The sequence below is a fragment of the Callionymus lyra genome, chromosome 18 (assembly GCF_982586985.1).
Source record: "Callionymus lyra chromosome 18, fCalLyr1.hap1.1, whole genome shotgun sequence".
Lineage (NCBI taxonomy): Eukaryota > Metazoa > Chordata > Actinopteri > Syngnathiformes > Callionymidae > Callionymus > Callionymus lyra.
The window spans coordinates 16,488,638-16,513,438 of NC_141835.1; the positions used below are offsets into that span (position 1 = coordinate 16,488,638).

General features: G+C 41.5%; 6 protein-coding genes across 7 annotated transcripts; 3 read left to right on the top strand and 3 right to left on the bottom strand.

Annotated features, from left to right (window-relative positions):
- Positions 1-125: 125 nt before the first annotated feature.
- LOC148060728 (photoreceptor outer segment membrane glycoprotein 2-like) lies at positions 126-2,114 on the bottom strand. The gene is made up of 3 exons (XM_087779241.1): positions 1,534-2,114; positions 482-728; positions 126-413 (listed from the first exon to the last, which is right to left on the bottom strand). Exons 1-3 carry the CDS (start codon positions 2,112-2,114, stop codon positions 141-143), a joined length of 1,101 nt encoding a protein of 366 aa, XP_087635367.1. The 3' UTR covers positions 126-140.
- A 2,171-nt stretch (positions 2,115-4,285) lies between these two features.
- atxn3 (ataxin 3) lies at positions 4,286-8,427 on the top strand. 2 transcript variants are annotated; one of them, XM_087779375.1, is made up of 11 exons: positions 4,286-4,422; positions 5,574-5,738; positions 5,850-5,894; positions 5,956-6,041; positions 6,106-6,172; positions 6,243-6,330; positions 7,047-7,176; positions 7,234-7,400; positions 7,463-7,577; positions 7,639-7,703; positions 7,760-8,427. In XM_087779375.1, the coding sequence occupies exons 1-11, from the start codon at positions 4,399-4,401 to the stop codon at positions 7,786-7,788; spliced, it is 981 nt and encodes a 326-aa protein (XP_087635501.1). In that variant the 5' UTR covers positions 4,286-4,398; the 3' UTR covers positions 7,789-8,427. The 2 variants fall into 2 exon arrangements, with proteins under 2 accessions (XP_087635501.1, XP_087635502.1); XM_087779376.1 differs by having other exon boundaries at positions 7,237-7,400.
- A 1,021-nt stretch (positions 8,428-9,448) lies between these two features.
- serpina10b (serpin peptidase inhibitor, clade A (alpha-1 antiproteinase, antitrypsin), member 10b) lies at positions 9,449-12,284 on the top strand. Its single transcript, XM_087779828.1, has 5 exons — positions 9,449-9,467; positions 9,667-10,248; positions 11,479-11,752; positions 11,805-11,952; positions 12,018-12,284. Exons 2-5 carry the CDS (start codon positions 9,672-9,674, stop codon positions 12,207-12,209), a joined length of 1,191 nt encoding a protein of 396 aa, XP_087635954.1. The 5' UTR covers positions 9,449-9,467; positions 9,667-9,671; the 3' UTR covers positions 12,210-12,284.
- Positions 12,285-13,194: 910 nt separating this feature from the next.
- Positions 13,195-17,942, top strand: ddx24 (DEAD (Asp-Glu-Ala-Asp) box helicase 24). Its single transcript, XM_087779373.1, has 8 exons — positions 13,195-14,142; positions 14,555-14,968; positions 15,057-15,210; positions 15,965-16,474; positions 16,536-16,611; positions 16,670-16,858; positions 17,034-17,163; positions 17,565-17,942. Exons 1-8 carry the CDS (start codon positions 13,386-13,388, stop codon positions 17,858-17,860), a joined length of 2,526 nt encoding a protein of 841 aa, XP_087635499.1. The 5' UTR covers positions 13,195-13,385; the 3' UTR covers positions 17,861-17,942.
- On the bottom strand, positions 17,858-20,023 carry LOC148060732 (ubiquitin thioesterase OTUB2-like). Its single transcript, XM_087779377.1, has 5 exons — positions 19,677-20,023; positions 18,749-18,867; positions 18,599-18,683; positions 18,257-18,448; positions 17,858-18,188 (listed from the first exon to the last, which is right to left on the bottom strand). Exons 1-5 carry the CDS (start codon positions 19,755-19,757, stop codon positions 17,982-17,984), a joined length of 684 nt encoding a protein of 227 aa, XP_087635503.1. The 5' UTR covers positions 19,758-20,023; the 3' UTR covers positions 17,858-17,981.
- Positions 20,024-20,434: 411 nt separating this feature from the next.
- Positions 20,435-24,352, bottom strand: ccdc197 (coiled-coil domain containing 197). The gene is made up of 9 exons (XM_087779374.1): positions 24,185-24,352; positions 23,542-23,587; positions 22,896-23,072; positions 22,681-22,838; positions 22,520-22,602; positions 21,943-22,115; positions 21,679-21,789; positions 20,947-21,063; positions 20,435-20,885 (listed from the first exon to the last, which is right to left on the bottom strand). The coding sequence occupies exons 1-9, from the start codon at positions 24,286-24,288 to the stop codon at positions 20,709-20,711; spliced, it is 1,146 nt and encodes a 381-aa protein (XP_087635500.1). The 5' UTR covers positions 24,289-24,352; the 3' UTR covers positions 20,435-20,708.
- Between the last annotated feature and the right edge of the window lie 449 nt (positions 24,353-24,801).

Sequence of the window (24,801 nt, forward strand, 5' to 3'; positions counted from 1 at the left end):
CCAGTGGTTGTGCACAGAAGCAGAGTCAGATTGACTTGATGATGTCATCAGGCGGCGACTCTCTGTAGCAGGCAGTGTCACATGTAAACATTGGATAGCACAGTCCAGGGGCGATAACCCCCGGGAACGTCCGGGTGTCATCAGCTGGCCGCCGGGCTCTTCTGGGGGGGCAGGTTGTCCGGGCCGTAGTGCGCCTTGCTGGACGAGGGGACGTTGATGTTGGGGTCTCCGTTGTTGGCCGTGTCGATGTGGTTGTTCTTGCCCAGATTCTTGATGATGTTCAGGTTGATCCGGGCCGTCTCCATGAGGCTGTTCTCCAGCAGCCAGCCGTCCGACTCCGAGTCCGGGTCGCCCTGCCTGAGCACGTTCTCCAGGGAGGTCTGCAGGTACCGGACCCCCGTCAGAACCGACAACTAGAAGAGAGAGAGAGAGCCGTGAGTCAAAGCTTCAGTGAGTCTTCAAACATGATCCGGAGCCGGACCTCGAACATCCAGGTGAGCAGCACGGTCAGGCCGATGGACTGCATGATGTTGGTGTAGTAGTCCAGCAGTGCTCGGCAGCAGCCGGAGCTCCACAGGTTGAGCTGCTCCGTCTGGTGCTCGTAGTTGAAGTGGGCCGAGTTGTTGCTGATCCGGCTCTGGATGCAGGGACGAGGAGAGTTGACGTTGCAGCAGCTGAAGGGGACGCTGTCCATCAGGAACTTCCCCTCCACGTTACTGCGCAGGCGGCTGTGAGAGACGAGTATTAGCTCACTGTTTAAGGCGCTAAAGCGGGGCGTAGTGCGGCCTTTGACTATATTTATGCAGCCCTCAAAATGTCAATGTATAAATGCATGTGAGTGATAACTTACAATTTTATTTTGTATTTCATTTTTATTTTTTTATATTTGTTTAGGCCTTTTTTCCTTTTTGGGATTAAATATTTTTTCCTCAAATTAATTCTGAATTAAATTTAAGAAATATAAATTAAAAAAAACATTGCTTTTATCATATTTTCCTCCTTTAAAGGCAGGGGTGTAAGAAAATATCGATAAGGAAATATATTGCAAATTTTTTTTCCCACTAAACTATTGATTTATTTGATTTCTTTGCAATTTCTTTGCTTTTTTTTGCAATTGACATACAAATATTCACAGCGTTTGTTCAATGAAATCCTGGTGGTGACTGAGGACGAGAGGATACAGTCGACTCCTGCAGCTTTTAAAGCTGATGTTTGGACATATTTTGGTTTCAAAACAAATGAAAACCGTTACGACTTCGTCAAGAGTCATGTGGTCTTTAAATCCTGCAAATCCAGAGTCAAGTACTCGACAATACTACAAATAAAACCTTGTTACTACAGTATTCTTTTATATCTTAATTTTGCCCATGTATCGTGATACGTATCGTAACACTAGTTTCTTGCCAATACACACCCCTCATAAAATGTTAATGGAATAATTTCAGGTTTGGTTTCTTCTTTCTATTGGCTTGATGGCCCTTCACAACCGTATGCGGCCCCTGAGGAAATCAAATTCCAACCCCTGGAACTTACTCCTGAACGTCTCGCCGGGTCATATCCAGGTAGCGGTTGCTGACCCACTGGATCTGGAACCAGTCTTTGTAGCCGCTGTTGCCGCAGCACTGGAACTGTATTTGCAGCAGGTCCACGGTGCGCTTCAGGAAGCACCGGCCCGGAATGTCTGTGTCCTTGTAGAACCTCATGGCGTCGGCCAGTCCCAGCTGCAGCGACTCCTCCAGCTGGCCGTGCATGGTGTAGCACATCAGCGCCCCCACCAGGATGCAGCAGGTGAAGAAGAAGGTGAAGATGATGTACGGCAGCAGGATCAGCTTCCAGCGCAGGAACTTGGTGGCGTCGGCGCAGTCGTAGCAGATCTTGCCGCCCAGGAAGTTGATGGCGCAGGCGATGAGGCCGACGGCGATCAGCATGTTGGGGACCGACTGGACGTCCCGGTCGGCCATCAGCTCCGCCCGCTTGTTGATCTCCACCTTCAGGTAGATGCCCAGGCTGAAGAGGATGGCGCCGGTCACCACGGAGATCCAGTTGAGGATCCAGAGCACCTGTGCCAGCTTGTCCCTCCTGGTTTTGGTGAACTTCACCTTCAAAACTGCCATCGCGCCACGTTCTAAATCCAGTCAGGTGGAGGCGAGGAGGGGGGGCCGCGACTCTCTGTTGGTCCGCTCATAAGCAGATTAGACTCTCTGACAGAGTTTGACGGAAGCTGCATCCTGCTGCGAGTAGCTCAACTGGACCTGTTCTCCATGAGGCCCCTGGACTCCTGCTGTCTTTACTTCCTGTCTGGAAGAGAGTGATGAAGTGAATGAGCAGACGAGTGCAGCCCTCTTCTAATCCTCCTTAATCATTAATCAGCCGGCGAGGATTCTACGTAGTCTTGTCATCTCCTGCTGCTCCTACAAATCTGTGTGTTTGTTTGTGTTTTCTTTCCAGGTCTGAGGTCAAAGAGTCACCTTTTTATTGATCTGTAAGTTGGTTATCGATATTCATGTCTGACATCATTTTATATAAATCTAATTTAATTATTAATTATTTGTCTGTAATTTTATGTTAATGTCTCTTATTGTATTTGAATTTATTGTATTTCATTAGTCTCTTTTTATTTCATTTCTATCTATTATTTTATTTTGTAATACTGCCTTAAAAGATCATGTATTGTGTTTACAACAGTGGCAATAAAAGCTTCTGATTCTGATTTAAATGAATAGTACTTATTAGTGTAACTGTTAATTTTAATCGTTTTAATTTCTTTCTATGTTCATTTTTTGTATAAATATTCCCCTTGATATAATGTAATCATATATTTATTAGTATTTATTCTTGCAAATTGACTCGAGTTAATAATTTACATAGTATAATAACTTTTTTTTACTCTATTTGTTTCGTAAAATTACTTTTTTTCGAACTGCACCTTCAGAGCTAAAGTGGATCCGCCCACTTTTCCAAACGTCCAATCAAACGATCGTATTGTCTGATATAACTTAATCCTCTAAAGAAATGGAGATTATATTCTTTAGATATGATTTGTACATTACATTTCATAAATGAAATTAATGTAAACTATTTCTTAAACTGTTTTTGTTTCATTCATATCCAAATGATTTATGTATTTTACAGATTATTGAAATATATGTAATGTATGTGTCGGTAAAGCAAAAACAGAAATCTGGGATTATTTGTACGGATAAGAGTCTTGACTCGACTGAAAATCTTATTTAGATTTAATAAATGACAGATTGTTTTTAAAAGACCATGATATATTTAAAGGCTTTAAACGACGTGTGTGAAAATACAATCAGTGTAAAGTGACCACAGCCCCATATAATCCCACCCTCGACTACTGACCGCAAATTAAACCCGAATTAAAGATTATTTTAAACGATCGTACCTGCATCTCGGATCTTCTTTCATATCAATCCAACATTTTGCAGAAGAATATTCGGAGCAGAAGACTCGAGACGCTGCTGCAGCCAATGAATCTGAGATTGGGATTATTGGATTATGACGTCCCAAAGAAGCTTGTCAGGGGAAAGAGTCACAGTCTCATCAGATCTAGACTCAAACCACAGACCTGCTGAAGGAACATCTCAGGAGATAAAAACTTTTATTTTTTATTTGTGTTGTAGAGTTTCACACTAACCTTTAAATCCGATTGAACATCCAGAACATGTATTCCTTGCCTGTAGTGGGCAGTATTTTTTGTTGACAAATGTGTATATTTTAATATAGCTTTTAGTAAACAACCATAAAAAATAAAATGAATTACTCTAGTGGGCGCTGTGTGCGCATTGACCACTAGAGGGCGTTTTAATCCAGTTTGGGTCACAAACTCGGTACATTTTAAATTAAATTTAAATGTACATGTTTATACATTAAGTAATATATTTCAAATTCATTTTTACCTATTAAGAGGAAACGAGGTCAAAAAACGTACCGACATATTTGTCAATATGACTCGGAAACGTCTCGTGGGCCCTTAATACTTTTTATTTTGTACAATTTAAAAGAATACAACATGAAAGCCTTCGTCTTGTCATCAGATTATCGTAAGAAAATAATGCTTAAAAGCAACAGATTACAAAAATGTATCTAAAAATAGCCATTTGCAACAATAACGAGGAGAAAACTGAAAATGAAATTTAAAAAATGATATAGAGCTGAGAGAGAACGGATACACTATGAACATGCACTACTTATATGAATATAGAAGCTTTTAAAAATGTATCTTGTCATCATTTTGATCCTTTAAAGTGAAAAAGAATATACATTAATCCTCGGTGAGTCCAGCAGTCTAACATCCCACCAGCGGGGGGCGCTGCTTGCTGTTGTCCTCCTCTCCATGGAGACGATCGCATCCAGAAGTCAGAGCCAACTGAGCTGACCATGGACTCTATATTTCACGAGAAAGTAGGTCACTTTTAAATAACATTTATCCATGCATCGCTTTCTACTGCTAACAAATGTCTTCTTACGTGGAAGTAAAAGTATATATTCTCTGTTTCGTGATAAGTCGCGTTGTTTAGTGGTGTTGCGTTCATGGACATGCTAATTGGTTTGTTCAAATTTAAACTTAATCTGTTATTTCTTATTATTTATCAACCATAATGCGGGTTTTGTGTATAAACGGTTCGCTTCTGTGTCAGATGATCGCTGGGTTGTGAGCAAGAGAGCTGGTGCTTTTGTTTACGGAAGTTAGCTGTTTGTAGCTTAGCCACCACTAAACACTTCATGAGCCTCAACAAATAAATCATTGTTCACCAGTCGCTGGTTGTGTTTTATATTCTCCTTCTCCTGTGGAGTTATTGTGATAATGTCTATAATTTGGAAGGCTGAAAACTTACCTGAAATAAAGACTTAACACGATGTTTCAAGCGAATGTAAAACACATAACATCACGAACATTAGCGATATCTACACAAGTTTGATTCAACACGTTAATGTCCTTGTATTAATGTAAATAATACATACATTTTAAAGTGATAATATTTCTGTAACGTTGTGTTTAATGCATATATAGAAGAGGAAGTTTGATAGTAAGTTTATGGTATATATATATGTACAATAATATTTATGTATTTTATGTGTGTATCTACGTGGACATCTGCTTAGTATATGCATATATATTATCTTTGTTATATTGTGTAACATAGTTGATACGAAACAATATATAGATTATGTATTGCTATAAGCTTATATATTGTATATTTGTATGTCGGTGTAGAAGTGTGCTACAAACTGAAGAATCATTAAAAAGTGTTTTTGGTATGTTTTACTTTATTTATCTAAGCAAATAAAAACATATTTTATACATGTTACATATAGTATAAAATAATATATTTTTATCTAAATATCTAAGTTATAAGGTACGTTTTGTGTATTTCAGGAAAAAATCTTGCTAATTCTGTATCAGTCCTAAGAAAACTGATATCTACGAAAAAAGAAATCTGTACACATATTAAATTAAATACTAATTAACTGTAGACTAGTAAATGTTCTTGCACTGAACACAACTTTTGCTTGATTACATGTACTATAAGTATTTTTGTTGTCCTTCACAGCAAGAAGGCTCTCTGTGCGCTCAACACTGCCTCAACAACCTGCTGCAGGGTGAGTACTTCACTCCGGTCGACCTGTCGTCCATCGCCCACCAGCTGGATGAAGAGGAGAGGATGAGGATGGCGGAGGGGGGGATGGGCAGCGAAGAGTACAGGACCTTCTTACAGGTGAGCAAACACCCGTCACAAACCAATGGTTCTGTGGAGGAATGACCTTTAAAGGAGCGAGCGTCGCGCCTTGCAGAACTCCTCGACTCATTCTTCTGATTGTATCTGTAGCAACCTTCTGGGAACATGGACGACAGCGGATTCTTCTCCATCCAAGTGAGACCTGGAGCGACTCTGCTCGGCAGCAACAGTAACTCATCCTCACTTCCTGTTTCAGGTCATCAGCAACGCGCTGAGAGTTTGGGGTTTAGAGCTGCTTTTGTTCAACAGCCGCGAGTACCAGAGTCAAAACATCAACCCCATGTGAGTCTCAGTAACTCAAGTCTGTCGTCATGGCGACTGAACTTTATTTTTTGTTGCTCCGCAGAAACGAAAAAGCTTTTATCTGCAACTACAAGGAACACTGGTTCACGATCCGCAAGCTAGGACAGCAGGTGGCGACGAAGCACACGTGGAACTGTTCGTCCTGGAATCCTCACCTTGTTTTGTGTTTCTGCATCTCAGTGGTTCAACCTGAACTCTCTGCTGACCGGACCGGAGCTGATCTCCGACACGTATTTAGCTCTTTTCCTGGCTCAGCTACAGCAGGAAGGTGAGTGTCAGCATGTCTCGTTTATCTTGTACTATTAATCTACGTTTTCTTCCCTCAAAAACATATTTATTATCATTAAAAAAAATGTAGATATGAAATTTAATTTAATTAAAATGTAATTCATTCTTTCAATGAAAATATATCTGTTTTATATTTTTATATGATAGGTTACTTTTATAATTCAGTACATAAGTCAAAATGTTGAACATTGGATTTAACTTTTCAAATGTTGAAACTTTGTTTATTGATTGAAAGTTTTTATATAATTTAAAAATCTTCAAAGTGAATAAAAAAATGTTTTACATTTAGTTTAATATTTAAAACACATTTTCTAAATTCAATATAATAATATAATGTTCAATGGTTGCACTATTATATGAACATTTTATATGGAAATAATATATTTAATTTAGAAAATCTATTTTTAAATGACTAATAGAGTAAATAAAATAGATTATTAAATACAATTATTCAATGTTATGTGTTGATTGAATAATTGTCAAGGTGAACGACGCACAAGGGATACCACAAACACCTTTGTTGTTGAAGTCACTGGGTCACCATGACCCAGAGATATCACAAGGGTTAAAACAAATTCAACCTTTCAACATAAAAGTTTTAAATTCAATTCCTTGAAATAAGATATTTAATGCTTAAAACAACATAGTTCCAATACGTTCGATGGCACTGATCTACTTCCACATGCGTGTCCACAGGTTACTCCATATTCGTGATCCTGGGGAACCTGCCGGAGTGTGAGGCGGAGCAGATCCTCAACATCATGAGGGTGCAGCAGCAGCAGAGACCCAAACTCATTGGCGAGGACGAGGCCCAGAGCAGCTCAGGGTTCGTAACCTTCTCCCCCCGCCATGTGTTCCGTGTTTGACCATCCCCTCGGGTCAGCAGCAGGTCGGCGGCTCTGGTCCAGTCCGAGGTGGGCTTCAGCGGCGAGGGCGAGGCGGTGGACGAGGACGAGGAGCTGAAGCGCGCTCTGGCGCTCAGCAGGCAGGACATCGACGTGGAGGACGAGGAGGCGGATCTTCGCAGAGCCATTCAGCTCAGCATGCAAGGTTGGATCGCTAGAGGGCGACATTTATCATGATTACAGTTCTGACGTCACGTCTATCGACAGGGGCGGTGATTAGTAACGTGGCGTCAGAGTCCAGCCAGCAGGCGGCGACCTCGAGCCAGAACGAGTCTCTGACCGCAGAGGAGCTGAGGCGGAGGAGGCAGGTTTACTTCGACCGGTGCGTCCACAGGACTCCGTGCTGGTGAACGTGACTTTGACGCTTGTTCTCTTCTGTGCAGGCAGCATCAGAACGCACAGCAGAACATTCCACCACCAGCTGGCGCCGGATCCTCAGGAAGCTCCGGTGAGTTGAGAGTAGAAAAGTCTGGATTATAATCTCAACGTCTTCCTCTGGTGCAGAGAGCAGCGGCGCCGCACGGGAGAAATAAAAGAGGTGGAGGTCGACGACGAGCTCAACTCTTCCTGCTTCTTTGCACACGAGAACTAATGGACAGAACACTGATCCCCCCGACCCCCACCCCCCCGGTCAGCTCCTCTGACCACAGACGGGTGGCAGCAGTGAGTTCGACTCAGCGAGGCAGAAGAAGAAGACGACGCTGTTTAATCCAAGTTTGCAATTTGCCTTGTTGCCGTGGCGCCTTCTATCATTCACTTGTTTCTTTGTCTGGGAGAGCGCCGTGGTTCCGGGCCTGAGCTGGAAACACGTGACCTTGGCTGAGTCAAAAGGTCATTTAGGGATGCATCCCCCCTCCCACCCCCCATCCACCGCCATCTTTCCCCAACAAACACAGATTATGTTCCCGATAACACTCGCTCAAGATTCAGTATTTTCCTCATCTTTAGAATGTCAGAGACTCACAAGAATCAAAAGAATTCCTTCTATTAACCATGAAGTATTTCTGTTTCTGTCGCCTGATTAAAGACCTTAAATTATTTTTAAACTTTAACGCAAGACGTGAAACAAAATTCTTTCCACTCTCCTCAGTCTCTCGTTCTGACCAGTCATGTCTCCTTCACGCCTGGATGGAATTGTTTCTTAAATTAAAGCTTTGTTCACTTTTCCTGACTCTGCTGTCGAAACGTTCTTAAAGTCACTCACGCTTGATCACTGACCTTACATTAAATACAAGACTCCTTAACTTAATTATCATTTATTTAAGTATATATTTTCATTTTCTTCTTTTAATTGTTTATGCTTAACATATTTAAATGAAAATTTCACCCATTATTATTATATCCAAATATTTGCATATATATATATTGCAAAATAGCTGATTAAATTACAAAAAAGAAATACAGTTTTATAAATATTTAGACCTTTTTAGAGATGAAATGCCATCAAATAATTTGTGTAATGCAACAAATGTCAAAATAATGTTGGAACTAAAAGCCTTTTGTAAACATCTGTAACTTACTACTTGATTTTCTGGAACTTCTGTTGTGTTCTCAGTTTTATCTTGACCTTTAAAATATATACTTTATTGAATATTGTTTTGATTGTTTAAGTGCTTTGTGACCCTGGTCTGGAAAAGCGCTATATAAATAAAAATTACTTACTTACTTTTAAACGATGATCATTGACCACTTACATTTATCTTTATTTACTTTTTGCAATCGTTTGTACTTTATCCAACAATTGGGCAAAATAAAATAATATTTCATATAATCTGTTTTTATTTTCATTTGTTTGTGTTATTTTTGTATGCATTTCTATAAGAAAACGAATATTATGTTTATATTTTTTGATTTAAAAAAATATATATGTGTATATATATATATATATATGAAATGTTCAAAAATGTCCATCATGGCCTTAGATTTCGCAATACATTTCAGCCGAATTGAGAACGTATATATTGTGTAGTCTATCCCAGCTACCAAGGGTCAGAGGCAGTGGACTCTCAAGGACAGAGAATCTCTCGTGTTGGACTGTGGGTAAAAAAAAACAGTGGGAATCGAACATATTTTTCCTGAGTTGTTTGTTTTTGTTTAAAACAAAATCAGTGGTGCTGTGACGTCACCTGTCGCGACAGCGCCCTCGTTAATGTGTAACGCTCCACACACTTGCACTTTGTTTCCCCAAATATCGTGTTTCTGGTGAGAACTGGTGAGTAGAAGAAGAATCTCTCGTCTGTCATGAATTAACGTTAGATTTAACTGTTTTTTAAACTTTTCTCTGACGTCAGATTGTTTTTCTAAACATGTATTTTCGAGTCTCAGCTCATGTTTAAAACAACAAACACACGAGCTCGTGTATGTTTTAGTTTTTTTTAAATAAACTTTATTCCAACTGATTTGGACTTCAGGTGCGATGACGTCACTGCTGCTCCTCACCTGCGTCTTGGCTCTCGCGCGCCTCCACGATGCCCAGCCCGCCTCCATCCAACACCTGGCCATCAAAAACATGGACTTCGCCATGAACCTGTACCGCAGGATCTCCTCCTACCACGACAAGAACATCTTCTTCTCGCCGCTCAGCGTCTCCTCGAGCTTCGCCGCGCTGACCTCGGGCTCGGGCGGTGACACGCGGCGCGAGCTGCTGACCGGCCTGAACCTGCGGGACCTGGACCGGGACCAGCACCAGGAGCTGATCCCGGATCTGTTCCGGAGGCTCCAGGAGAACATCACGAGGAACGGCAGCCTGGAGCTGGCGCAGGACATGGCGATGTTCCTGAGGGAGGACCTGAGCGTGGAGCAGGACTTCCAGCGGCTCCTGCAGACCTTCTTCAGCGCAGAAGTCAAGCAGCTCAACTTCTCCGACTCGAGCTCGAGCGCCCGCGTCATCAACGACTTCATCCGCGAGAAAACTGACGGGAGGGTGAAGGAGATGCTGTCGGAGGTGGACCCGCTCACGCAGCTCATGCTCGTCAACGCCATCTTCTTCCAGGGTGAGTCTCCAGCTGCTGCACCCCGAGGGTCTGCAGGACGACTGAGCAGCATTTATATGGAGGTGGATTTGTTAATTTATTCAATTAAAAATAATAATTTAATCTATAAATTGTTTCAATCAAAAAGTTTACTCAATCCGAAAGAATATTTTCAAACAACAAATAATGTTAAAAGAAGTTGTTCGACCAAAAAACTAAGTTGCTTCAATCAAAAATATAATATTTTAATTTAAAAAAGAAGTTGCTTTAATCAAAAATATAATATTTTAATTTATAAAAGTAGTTGTTTCAATCAAAAATATAATATTTTTATTTATAGAAGATGTTGCTTCAATCAAAAATATAATATTTTAATCCAAAAAAGAAGTTGTTTCAATCAAAAATATAATATTTAAATTTAAAACAGTGGCTTCAATCAAATTCAAAGGGGAGGGTTTAGAAGTTTTTATTTATTTAGATGAATATTAATGTTAATCTAAATGTCATTCCCAAAGATATATTGTTGTATTATCACGTCAAGAATAAAACGATGAGCACATTTATAAATGTACATTTAAAAATCACTCCAAACTTTTTAATTTGCATTTATTAAAACCTTTTTTAAGCTAGTTATTCATTTGATTCAGTTTGTGACGTGACATGAATGAAACAATATTTCAATTTAAATATCAATATTTGTGTATTTATTTTCTAACAACATGATACACATTCATCAGTGAGAAATAATTTTAGCTAAAATCTGCTTGTGATACTGAGCAATATTTTTTTTTTTCAAACGAATACTTTTGTATGTACTTGTTTGCTTAGCTTGTGGCTAACAGTTGCAGCTGCAGTGTGTTGAAATGTACCAACCCGTATTGTCTTAGTATGTGTTGTAATTTAGAATGTCAATTGTGTAATTCTACAATAAATACCAAAATATAATTTCTAATGTGTTTCCGATGATACATATTTATGACAGGAAAAAGTTAAATGTTTTCAAATGAATCTGTCTCAAATGGTGTGTATCTTGATATGCTCATAATAAAAGTGTCATTTTCATATAAAATATATAGTAGGACACATTTAATGTACACTTGTCTTAAACAAAGTTAATATTTAAGAACAAAATGCAAGTGGTTTTATATAATAAAAGTTATAAAACATGTTAAAAACACAGCTGAACTTTATCCAAATTAAAGAAACATTTTTTAAATACTGTGATATAAACCCAGCAACAATCCTCCACAGGAAGTTGGCAAAAGCCCTTCAACTCCAAGTTGACGATGAAGCAGAAGTTCCACATCGACAGCTACAACATCGTGGAGGTGCCCATGATGTTGGTGGAGGACAAGTTCTACACAACAGAGGACCTTGTTCTGGGAGCCAGGGTGCTGAAGCTGCCCTACAAAGAGGGCGTGTCCATGCTGGTCCTGCTGCCGAACCAGGGCATGGACTACACCACCATCGACGACGAGATCAACACTCAGAGGTTCCTCGGCTGGATCCAGAAGCTGCGGAGATCGTGAGTACGAGGTTTGAGGTCAAGTTCCAGAGACTGATCTTCACGTTCACAGAAAACTGGAGGTCAACTTTCCCAAGTTCAAGCTTGAGCAGTCGTACCTGCTGCACAACCTGCTCCCGGAGCTGGGCATAAGCAGCGTCTTCAGCGACTCTGCCAATCTGACGAGGATCCACAAGGACGGAGGGGTCAAGGTGTCCGAGGTCTGAAGGAGATCCTGCTATAATCCGAGGTGAACGACTATAAACATTGAACCGTCTCGCCTCAGGTTCTCCACAAAGCCGTGATCGAAGTGGACGAGTCGGGCACGACGGCGGCAGCTGCCACCACGGTGGGCATCACCCCCTACTCTCTGCCCAGCATCTTCTGCGTGGACAGACCGTTCTTCTTCTTCATCTACCACGAGGACACCAACTGCCTGCTGTTCATGGGCAGAGTCATCGACCCCACCAAGAAGTAGCAACGACAACATTCACGTTTTTTACGTTGACTCTGTAAACTACAAAAGCGATATTAATAAAACAAATGTGAAATACTTCTATTTTTTTTATCCCTCACATGAACTTCAATGAGACTCTTGACCTTTAAAGTATATATTTTATTGAGTATTGTTTTGGTTGTTTAAGCGCTTTGTGACCCTGGTCTGGAAAAGCGCTATATAAATACAAATTACTTACTTACTCTTTAAACATGTACTGTTTTATTATTATTGTTTATAGTTTTGTGCTTTGTATTATTTCTGTCCCACAAAAACTAAATGTTTTCCTCTCTCAGTTAAATACTTTCAAATAACCTTTTAAATATCAATAAGGTTCATTTTTTAATATGTGTTAGAAACCATGTTTTACTATGCATTTAATTGTACTTCTTTTCGACTGTTTAAAATTAACCAAGTTAAAAATGAGCATTGTGTTCAACATGTTTGAACAATCTAATTAAATTATGTATATAATGTGTTGATTCGGGCCGAAAAATGACAAATATTCAATATATATTCAGTAATATAACGACATTGTTCCCGTAAAATTAAAAACAAAAAACATACTCAAATACAAATCTAAGGTAGGTGCGTCATCAAAAATACTCCGGGCGGCAACAACAACAAATGGTTCCTATGGTTAAATGTGTCAACTATTAAAATATTATTATTCATCCTTGAGGAAAAAAAAATAACACGTTTGATTTAGTTGTATTATAAGTATTATTATGCCAGCAACAATTCATATATACTTACGTTTTACTACAAAACTACAATATAATAATATTTTTATAACGTGACTTCAGTAAAAAATTATATTACCACCAAAATATATATTATTGTCATATATATATTTTTCTTCTACTTTGTTGTTAAATATTGTACGGTAATTATTGTTTGTTAAACTCTAAAACGAAAAGGCGGGGGCGCCTCCACACCACGTGATCATCTTCCATCATGGCGGCGCCCTCGTGAAATGTGCTTCTCGGTCTTGGAATGTTTTCATAGTTTATTTTGACTAAAAGCGTTTGTCAGGGGACTCGATAAGTCGCGAATAGTATAGGTTTGTACGGATAACATCTGTTGGTGTACAATTGTTCGCGATCATCAGATAATATTTGATCATATGTCGTAGTAAGAAACACATTTATAGCAAAGATGAAGATGAAGAAAGGAGGTGGAAAAGTGCTCAATAAGAGCATCAAACTGCGAGGTCAGTGGAAAGCCGTGGACCTGGACCCGAGTTTGTTCTCAGAAGAAGGCATGGAGGGTCTGATCTGCTTCGAGGAAATAACCAACTACCGGTTGGTGGACTCAGAAAAGGCCGCGTCGCAGGCGGCCAAGGAGCTGAATAAGGAGAAGAAGAAGAAGACGGCGAAGAAGAGAAAAGCCGGTGAGGTGGTTGTAGGCGAGGGCGTGGAGGAGGGTAGTGCCCCTGAACCAGTCAAGAAGAAGGCCAAAAAGAAGAAAAAAAAGAAGCTTGTGGCAGATAAACCTGAGGAGGCGACACAGGAGGAGGTTGAGCAGGTAAAGGAGGATGAGACGGAGGAAGAGAAGGATGTAGTTGTGCAAGAAGTTTCTAGCGCAGAAGCAAAACCAAGCAAAAAGACAAAAAAGCAGCAGCAAAAGAAGGAGAAGAAGGCAGCAGAGGAAGAGTGTGTTGTTGTCCCAGCGCATGAAAACACAGACAACCAACCAACGAAGAAGAAGAAGCCGAAGAACTGGACTGAAGCTGCGACGTCTACATCCGAGGAGAAGAACAGTGACGTGAGCGCCTGGAAGAATCTGTTCGTTCCTGAGCAGGTTCTGAAGGCCCTGAGCAGTCTGGGTTTCAGTGCTCCGACTCCCATCCAGGCTCTGGTTCTCCCTGCAGCCATCCGGGACCGACTGGACATCCTGGGAGCAGCAGAGACTGGTGAGGCTTTTTTCATCAAGATCCACATTATTAACCTTATTTACTTCGAATAAAGGTTCGGTGGGTTTGTCATAATGTTAGATGTTATCGTTCGCTACTGCATAATTATATATTTATTTTCAGTTCTGCTGATATTCTATGCTCTTTTAACAAAATAACAAGCTTTATTTTGCAGCAGAACCATGGCTCTTTTTTGTAGTAATATGTTTTATATTGTAGTATCTTCTTCCTTAGAAAATAATGTGTATTTTCTTTACATATCTTGTACTCTTGCTCTTTATTATTATTTTTGTCCAGTTTTGGGAATGATTGATCAAAATCTGACCATGTTACTAACTCTCTATTTCTGTGTAACTCTTTAACGATTGCTAAATAGTTGTGTAACTATTTTAAATGACCTTGTTGTCTACAGGAAGTGGAAAGACTTTGGCGTTTGGTATTCCCATGATCCACTCCATCCTGGAGTGGAAGAGCAGTTCGGGAAAAAAGAAAAAAAAAGGGGAGGAGCCGGAGAAGGTGGAGAGTTTGTACCTGCCTGAGGAAGTAGAGAAGGAGCCACAGGAGAACCAGGAAGAAACTGAGGAGGATGAGGAGGAGGATGAGGAGGAAGAGGGTGAGAAGGAGGAGATGGAAGAGGATGAAGAGGAGGAGGATGATGTCGATGAAGATGAGGAGCTTCTCTTTGAGAAACCAGTGTTTGGATTTGAGGGGGGAGAGAGAGTCCCCTGTGATAACAGTCGGCCACTGCTGGGTCTGGTTCTGACGCCGACCAGAGAACTGGCCGTGCAGGTCAAACACCACATCGACGCCGTCGCCAAGTTCACCGGTGAGTTCTACCGATCATTCCTGCTCTGGATTGTTTTGTGGGTCAGTTTCTAAAACACCCTGAATGTTCTGGTCTCTGCGGTCTTCAGGCATCAGGATCGCTAACATCGTGGGCGGGATGGCTCAGCAGAAGCAGAGGAGGATGTTGAAGAAACGGCCTGAGATCATCATCGCCACCCCGGGACGCCTGTGGGACCTGGTCAAGGAGCAGAACCCGCATCTGCAGAACCTCCGCCAGCTCCGGTACTTGTTTATTTTTGCAGAAGCTGTGAAAAAGTGTTTTATGGAATGACATGTGCACACATTTCACGAGACACAAATTAGTCTATGACGTGTTTTTCAGCTCTGTAATGAATGTGTCGCAGTTATTTCTTTGTTGAATAAGTGTACGAGGGCACGAGACAACACATGTCAGGCAAATGATGTCAAATTCCCAGATATTCATCAAAGGGCTGGGGGGGTCTTTATTAACCGTTTATCAGTATTGGACAGGCTTTTTAAATGCAACTTTGTTCTTACACACGTTATTGTAATAGGAACACGATAAATGCAGTTGAAATGATTTTAAATGGGGCATTTTAAGCGTTTTACAATCCTTTTTTTTCACATGGCAAAGGTAAATTACTAACAATTAAAATGATAATGTTCTAAACAACTAGGTAGATTGAATTAACAAGTATTAGTCTTGTACAATAATTATTAAATTATTCAGTAGTAGCAGTGGTTATAAGTTATGTTGTCCTGTGACAGAATGCATCCTGAATAGATGTTTGATTTTCATACATACTTCATACTAACAACAGTGTTTTGGACTTGGGTGCTGAAGGGAATCGCTACATGTCACTCACTGAGGTGCGACAGTTAGTCCCTCCCGAAAACAATCCTGCAGGGGAAACGTGGATTACCTTGTAATTTTCACATTCAGTTTATGATTCCAGGATTGCAGGGATCTCTATTATGTGTCACATATGAAAGGAAGTCTGGTTCTGGTCCTCAGGTGTCTGGTCATCGACGAGGCTGACCGCATGGTGGAGCGCGGCCACTTTGCCGAGCTGGAGAGCCTGCTGGAGATGCTGAACACGACCTACTTCAACCCCAGCAGACAGACCTTCGTCTTCTCGGCCACGCTCACGATGGCTCCGAGCCTGCCGAACCGCATCCTGCAGAGGAAGAAGAAACCGGAACAACGCGACAAGGTGGCGCTCCTCATGGACAAGGTGGGCATCAAGTCCAAGCCCAAGATCGTGGACCTCACCAGGAAGGAGGCCACGGCGGAGACTCTGCTGGAGACGCAGGTCCTCTGCCAGAAGGAGGAGAAGGACTTCTTCCTCTACTACTTCCTGCTGCAGTATCCGGGCCGCACCATGGTCTTCGCCAACAGCATCGAGGTCATCAAGAGGCTCAACTCACTGCTGGTCATCCTGGACCTGGACCCGCTGCCGCTCCACGCCAACATGCACCAGAAGCAGCGGCTGAAGAACCTGGAGCGCTTTGCCGAGCGGCAGAGGTGAGTCCTGACCCTCCCTGTTAGTGTCGCCCCCTTAACTTCCTGTCACTTCCTGTCACAGCTGCGTGTTGCTAACGACCGACGTCGCCGCCAGAGGACTCGACATCCCAAACATTCAGCACGTGATCCACTACCACGTAAGCCTCCTCTCTCCTTTCTCTGAAAACCCAGTCTGACTTCTCTTGTAACTCGCAGGTTCCGCGGACCTCGGAAACATACGTCCATCGTAGCGGCCGCACGGCGAGGGCGACCAAAGAAGGTCTGAGTCTCCTGATGGTCGGACCGGATGACATGATGAACTTCAAGAAGATATTCAGGACTCTGGGGAAGGACGAAGAGTTCCCGTTGTTCCCCATCGAGAAAAAGTACATGGAGGCCATCAAGGTGAGCTGTGCTGCCCTCTAGTGGCATGATATCACTAAAGCTCGTCCATGAAGACGTATTTTCGTAAAATTTTCGTGTAAATTTAGTTTTGGACTCAAGCTAGGTTCAGGGTCATCCAGAAGCCTTGACATAGTAACGATGAGTAACGGAAGGATGTTCTCACATGTCTCCACAGGAACGGGTCAACTTGGCCCTGCAGATCGAGAAGATCGAGTATCACAACTGCAAACAGAAGCAGCACGACTCCTGGTTCAAGCAGGCGGCTGAAGCTCTGGAGGTGGACCTGGACGAAGAGCTGCTCATGGGTGAGTCACAATATCACGCCAGGAAGGACTTGAGGTCAATATGTGCTACAACAAATACCACACTGAGGAATGTTAACTACAGGTGTCCTGGATCATGTTGATTCGGGTGTTTTTGTCTGTATTTTTTAAACATTTTTGACTGAAAACAGAAAAAAACAGAAATATGTCTACCAGGCTTGAATAATAAACGTGAGTTAAGTTGGATGAATTGTAATTTTATTATCCAATTGTAGACAATGAGTTGAGTAATATTATTCTTCAGGTTCTTGTTTTCTGCTTTCACAAACTGGTCTGTGTTTGAGCTCCAGTTCTCTGCCTTCAGATGATGTTTGAGGAGTCCCGGTCATCAAAGGGTGGCGACTAGGGTGGTCAATAAAGGGTTAACTCTCGTCTCTCTGCAGGACGGTCGTCCACGGAGGGCGAGGACCACAGGCAGCAGAAGATGGTGAAGGCCATGAAGAAGCAGCTCAAGTCGCTGACCTCTCAGCCCGTTTTCAGGAACTTCATCAAGACCAAGTACCCCACTCAGATGGGTCACCTCCCTCTGCCCGAAGTGTTCCACAGCGGGGTGGAGAGCGCCATCAGCAAGGTGTCCGAGCAGCAGCAGAAGCACCTGCTGAAGAAGAACGCTCCCGTGCAGCCCAAGAAGTCGAGGAAAAATAAGAGAAGACAAAAAAAGCAGCAGGAGCAGCAGTGATGTTTTAAATGTGTATTTAAAAAAGGAAAATGACGTGAATGTTGATAAAAGTTTGACATAAATTCTTTTACTCTACAAAGTGCATGTTTGGTTCCCGACAGTGTCTCTGAGGGTGCTGCGGTCAGGTTGGGGGTCTCGGGTAGATGATGTTGTAGTGGGACGACTGGTAGAGGAGGTGCAGAGCTGGCTGACCGTCCTCGGGGACTCTGTGGTGCAGCAGCTTCTGCCCGTCAGCCTCCATGGACACTATGTTTATGCAGAAGTCCAGAGCCTGTGTGAGGGCCAGGATGTCCACGTGGTCGCACTGCATCGCCATGATCTCCACCTCCTGATGGGGGAACGAGGGGGCAGCGTTACAGGTTGAAGAGATGCGGCGGTGACCACAGCAGCACTCACCTGTCGACAGTACACCTGCAGGTTTGGAGCCTCCACGAAGTGGCAGAAGGCGTCCGCGTGGTTCTGAAGGTGAGCCGACGTCAGCAGCCGCAGGAACTGGACCACGCTGTCCGAGATCTTTCTGTCGTTCAAGAGTCGGAACAGAACCGCTTCATGCCGGTCCGTCTGGCACTGCTCCACCACGTGGATTAGCTGAGGAGGGAGAGTCGACTAGTCACGTCTAGATGTCTCTCAGGTTACGGTTAACATTTAAAACTTTTGGACTTGGGATCGACCTGAGAGATTCCTCCACTCTGGATGAGGAATGTCTAAGCTCAGCCCCAGATATTGTACAGTACTTACAGTGTTGAGGTGGTACTCAAAGCAGCTTTCTTCGAATCCCGCCGACAACAAGGTGGCGCCGCTGCGGCGGATTTTGTCTTTAAACCTGGAGATGAAAACTTGGAGGTCAATAAAGCCGATGAGGGTTTCTGTGACGGGACGTGGTCGCACCTCTGCATCGCTCTGTTGTCCTGCAGGATGGACTCCAGGTAGGCGAAACAGCAGGCTCGGTAGAAGCAGTTCCCGTCTCCTCGCACCTGCCGCAGCAACGAAAACTGCTGCTTCAGCTCCTGGAGACATGAACATCAAGTGTATTAGTCAAGAAGTGCCTCATGATGTCTACAGTAGTTAGAGTTTTATTAAAATCACTGTTCATTTATAAATACACATTTCACCGTTTGGACGAAACATGGGAAAAATGTGACCCATAACTATTGTTAAGAGGACCTTAATGAAGTCAAAACTGTATAAACTAACCTTTTTAATGTATCTTCATTATTTGTTAAATATAAATATCACTAGTTTTTTTTGTTGTTTTTTTACTTTTTCCTCGCATTTATTGCCACTCAAAAAGATTTAAGTGAATATAAAACGAATATATTTTTGAGGAAACGTGATTTTTATACAAAATATAAAAAAGTTATATAAAATACAAAAGCTATTGTAGCATAATTATCTTATGTTTGATTCTATTTGCTGCTTTATTTCAGGGCCCTCACAAAAAGCAATGGAAAAATGTGGCCCTTGAGGGACATTTATGACCACCATCGCTGGTGTTTTTTTCTTACTATCTACTCCACTACTTTAACATAAGTAATCCACGAAGAGTACCTGTAATTTAACCAGAGAAATGATTGTAAAGGACTGGCTGTTTTTAAGAAAAGTAAAAGTAAAAATCTCAGGTTTGGATACTAGGTTGTTTGTTTGTTTGTAAACAGTTCCTGCGCGTATAGATCTATACATCGACTCAACGATTTTAAAAAAGCCCATCAGTACCTCACACCCCATCGAACATTCTAATGTCCGTGTAAAAACGATCACCACCATTGTCCCCGCATGTTATTGAATAATAAATATCGCTCGCAAGTGGGGTTCCTACATCGTATTTGGGGGCCAGCGTGTCCTCGGGGGAAAGCGTGGAAACGTCCTCCGTGGGTGTGATGAGTCCTCCGCCTTCCATCTGTCAACGATCGGTCACTGGAGCATCAGAATGTTCGCAGTTAAATCAAATCTCTGCACTCGAACATTCTTGAAATTTGTGCGACAACCGAAGCAGACCGGATGTTTACATACACCACGTGTTCATGCCTCGATACTGCGCAGGCGTATAAGAGTAGGAGGTTCGTTTTATGTTAAGTTTTAAAACAAAGTAAAGCCTTAAATAGCCCTCATATTATTATCTTCTGTAACATGCGTCTGATTAATAACAAGAAAATATATGTTTTTTAAACCACGCACTATTTTAAATCGAGTAATTTTAAACTAGTGCAGAACGTGTGCCTTCTCCAACTAATATATGGTTGTCTGCTAGCACAGTGTTAGCACAACAAAGCGTAAATCGTGGACTATTATTGCAAATGAATGTACGCTTGTATTTGTAAACGATGACGTCATCATCGACGCTTTCATCATAACGGCATTTAATCCACTTTTGTCAATTGATGCGAGTCGATTAGTAATGAATTCTGACGACTTTAGTTTCTCTCTGTGAGCCTCGCTTTCAGTTTACAAACCGCTTCATAATCTTATTGTTTAACGAATGAATGAGTCATGGTGGAGTTAAATAAAGTTGATTCAATCCTTTATTTAATATTGGGGGCTGACATAGTTATTATATGAAACAAAAAGATATATAAATCATAAATTACTGCAAAGCTGTGGATACATTTCATAGATATTTGGGTACAGGTGATTAAAAAGTGCCAAAATTAAGTCTCAATAAAAAAAATGTGCATGTGAAGTGTATTCTATTTTAATCATTGTCTTTTTTATAGTGATTGATGTTTATAAAAACGTTGGTTTGTAGTGTTTAACTTGTGTGAAAGATTGTTAATATGATTCCTTTTCCGACACAGTCCTGGTTCATCCTCAGGCAAGATGTTCCTACATGTTGTTAATGGAATCGTCGTCCTCAGCCAGACGTGTCGCTCTTCCTGCTGACTTTACTGGGACTTTTGCTGAGGGTTTTGCTGCTGGTGCTCTTCACGGACGACCTCTTGTCCGTCGGCCCATAAGTGTTGGTGGCGGAGGCCGACTCCATCAGCCGCCTCGCCCTCTTCTCCGTGTCCCTGGTGTCCAAGATGAACTCCTGGAATCAGACTCGTAAGTCGCCACCCATCGCCCAAGACCATGTCATGTTTGTTTGTTACCTTGACCATGTCCATCATAGTCAGCATCGTCATGTTCTCCGGGGGTCCGAACGCAGGAAGGGAACACTGCTCAGCGAGGTTGTTGACGGCGAGAAGCAGACTTCCACACTCCTCCACCTGCGAGTGGACTGGACAATTTCAGAAACAATCTCTTTTTCATTGGTTATATCCTGTCCTTCCTTTAACCTAGTGGGCAATTACATTTTATTTTAAACAGTGGCTGTTGTGAGGAGCAAAAATAAAGGAGAAAAAAAAAAAAAAATCAGGCTTAATACGCTAAAGCTATTATTTTATTGTAGTTTTGTAATAACCTTAAACCTGGTATAAAAGCACTTTTTTCCAAATATTTTCGACTCGATTTATTTTGGAGGGGCAATAAATACTCACAAAAATGACAAAATTGGAGGATAAAAGCCTTAAAACAAAAACCATATACTCATATTAAGGGACTTGTAATGCATAATATAAATAAATACAATTTAAAACATTAAGTTTTTCTATAATATCTTCCTAATGAGGGCCACATAAATACAAAATAATACCAATACAATACAATAACCATCTTGTCTTCCTCTCCTTTATCTGCAACATTCGTTTCCACTTGTGCAAATATCTGTCCTCCCTATTATTCACTTCTAATCACTATATCATCCGCAGACATCATCCATGGCCTCCCATAGATCTTCAGTTTATTTGAATAGACCTTTGTTAAGAACTCTTTCCGTCTCTCACCTTCCTCCGTGACTCTCCTCCCTCCATCAGCAAGTTTCCCTCCGTCTGCTTGTTCTTGTCTTTCAGGCGTTCGAGTTCACTCTGGAGCTCTGACAGTTCTTTGTTGGCCTGCTGTGAAATAAACCACAACCTTCAGTTCATGACACAAACATAATGGACGTGTGCAGACATGATCCAGGTCTTCCTCCACACACTAAGAGACTCACAGCCCACTCCCACCCAGCCTGTTAACTGTTTTAAATCTGTTTTATCTTCATGCCACACCAGTGTTCTGACGGCGTGCTGCTGCTTCATGGCCTGCAGCTGTCGCTGGCTCAACTCCGCCTCCCCCTCCAGACGCTCCAGACCTCGCAGCAGCTCCTGGTGCGTGATGGACAGCGTCTCGTGGCGACGGATGATGGGCATCACCGGGTCGTCTGAGTCAGCGTCAAGGTAAGCTGGAACAGGAAGAGCGGTCAGAGACTAGAGGTGTGTACAGGTAAGAATCTGGCAATACAATACGTATCACGATACAGGTTGATCAAATATATTACAATACTGTAGTAACAAGGATATATTTGTAGTATTGTCCGAGTACTCTGGTGTTTGAGAATTTACAGACCACATGACGCTTGACGAAGTCGTAACTCTTTCATTTGTTTTAAAACCATATATGTCTAGATTTAACTGTGCTGTATCCTCTCGTCCTCAGTCATCGCCAGGATTTCATTGTCCATTTAGCTTAAAAGATGAAATGATTGAAAAGCCACAAAAAATACAGTGCTGTTTCATATCGATAAAGTATATTATAATACAGAATATTGCGAGTGACGAGTGTCGGACACTTCAGAGCTGGACTCACTGCTGGGCAGAAGCTCCAAAGTTCTCAGCAGGTAGTCCTCGTAGATTTTGTATTTGGACATTCTCTCCATCAGTTTGTGCTTCCTGTGGATTCGAGGAAAAGTCTTGAACACGCCCAGATATTAAAATTCCATCCACACAGAACATAATGCAACGCCTCACCTGGCCTGTAGGAGGAGCAGCTGCTTGGTCAGCTCTTCAATCTCCCCCTGCTTGAGCGCGTTCTGCTCCTGCGCCGCCTCATACTTTCTGATGGCTCTTCGCCTCTTCGCCTCGTTCTCAGCCACAAACTTGAGGAACTTCCTGGCTCTGTCTTTAGTCTGTGCAGATGACGAGATGTGACTGACGGTTTGAGAGCATTGTTAGCTAACACCTACCTCTTCTAGCTGAACCTCCAGATCAGATCTTCTCTCTGCCAAGATATGAATGTGATCGTTGAATTCTTGTCTCTTCACACTCAGTAGAGCGTCCACTTCTTCCACCTCCGACTGCTTCTTCAGAACTAACGTCTTCTTCAAAGAGTTGACGCCCGCCTCCAGAACTCTGCTCGGTAGCTACGCCAGAGAACACAAAGTGACAAAGTGTGAGATGTGGGATCTACAAGTGCTCAAGAGGAACTTGGAAACAAATCAGGGTAAGAGAAAAGTGTAGAATGTTGCCTGATCCTGTTTTATCTTATTTCATTATTTTATTCTCTACTGACACCACAAAAATCCCTATGTTGTGTTTACAACACTGGCAATAAAAGTTTCTGATTTTGAATCTGATGATAGAAAAACAAGTGGATCAGTAATGAAGGAAATTACTAAGCTGTAAAAAGAGGAAAAACGAATAATAGATGTTCTTTATAGACAGTAAGTAAAACAATCAGGGAGGATTCGTTGTAACAAGACAGACAATATGTAGACATTCTCTCCATCCGTAGATTTAGATAAGAAACGTTGGTAGCAGTGAGGGAATTTATACTATATAAACATAAAGATACAAAACATTTATAACTCCATATATTTATTTATTACTCACCTGTGTGACCACTGGAATGTGAACAACAGCATCTTCATGTTTGTTTCTAAAAAATAAAATGTGAAAATATTTACTCAACAAGACTCAATTTCAGATCCTTTAAAAAAGTTATTTTTACTGTAAACGGTGCTGTTACCAGGTTTAGATATCTAGGGTTAGCGACAACATGTTAGCTTATGCTAACCTGACAAGTTTATTTGGCTACAGAGCTAATTTTAAGATCATTAACCTCTGTGTTGCACCTAAATAGATTAATATGATTAAAAATATATAGTTGCATGGAATAATGTTAAGATATTTTATGAACTTTACAGGTCTAGTGGTGGCATCAATAGCCATGTAGCTAAGAGATGTCATATTGCTAAATGCTAACATTGGCATTTACAATCGACATTATTGTTAATTTTGACACATTTTTCTATAATAACTATTATTAAGTTTGCCTCGTGTGAATACGCTATTTGTGGGAATATTTAAGTATAATAAGGAAATAAAAAACAACAACTTTAAAGTTAATATTATCGCCATCTAGACTTGATGTTTAGTAAATGCTAACGTTACAATACTTGTTTACTCGCTTTTGCATTCGAGTTAACTTCGTCTGCGTCACTTATTTCCGAACATTACCGAGTGAAAGACTCACCTGACGTCGTCTGGCTGGGTCACGAAGATGTTCCGGAGTCTCTGCTCCACCTGCAGCTTCAGTCGAGGGTCCAGTTTGTCCAGGAAAGGTAGAGTCGGAACCATCGTGCCCAAAAACCGTTACTTATCCGGTCACTCTCCGATTATCTTCGGGTGTTTCTGTCCTTGATTTGTGTCCGTGTTGTCCAGGGAACTACTGGGAAGCGAGCTGGGATGGACCGGGATCGTAACTACGTTGCCTGGCAACATGACGCTGGATATACGATCTTTGTAACGAGACCCGTCAAAGATTGAAGAGGAGGTAAGAGGTGTCACTCCGTCTTCAGTTCTTCACTTGATCGACAGTACGTTTGAAAATACAACATATAACTTTAAAAAGTTTCTAATTTTTGTTCTTTATAATTATAGATATATTTGAATGTATTTATCTGCTTACAATTGTGTGATTTTTCAAACATTTTGAAAAATAAAAACATTTTGAAAAATAACCAATTTCTTGGTTTCATTTTCGATCTTCACATAATTCCACATTTCTCTGTGTTTTTAAACATATACATTCAAACTAAAGCTAATAACTATTTTGTATTTCAACGTTAATGTATAATAATTTTAATCTTA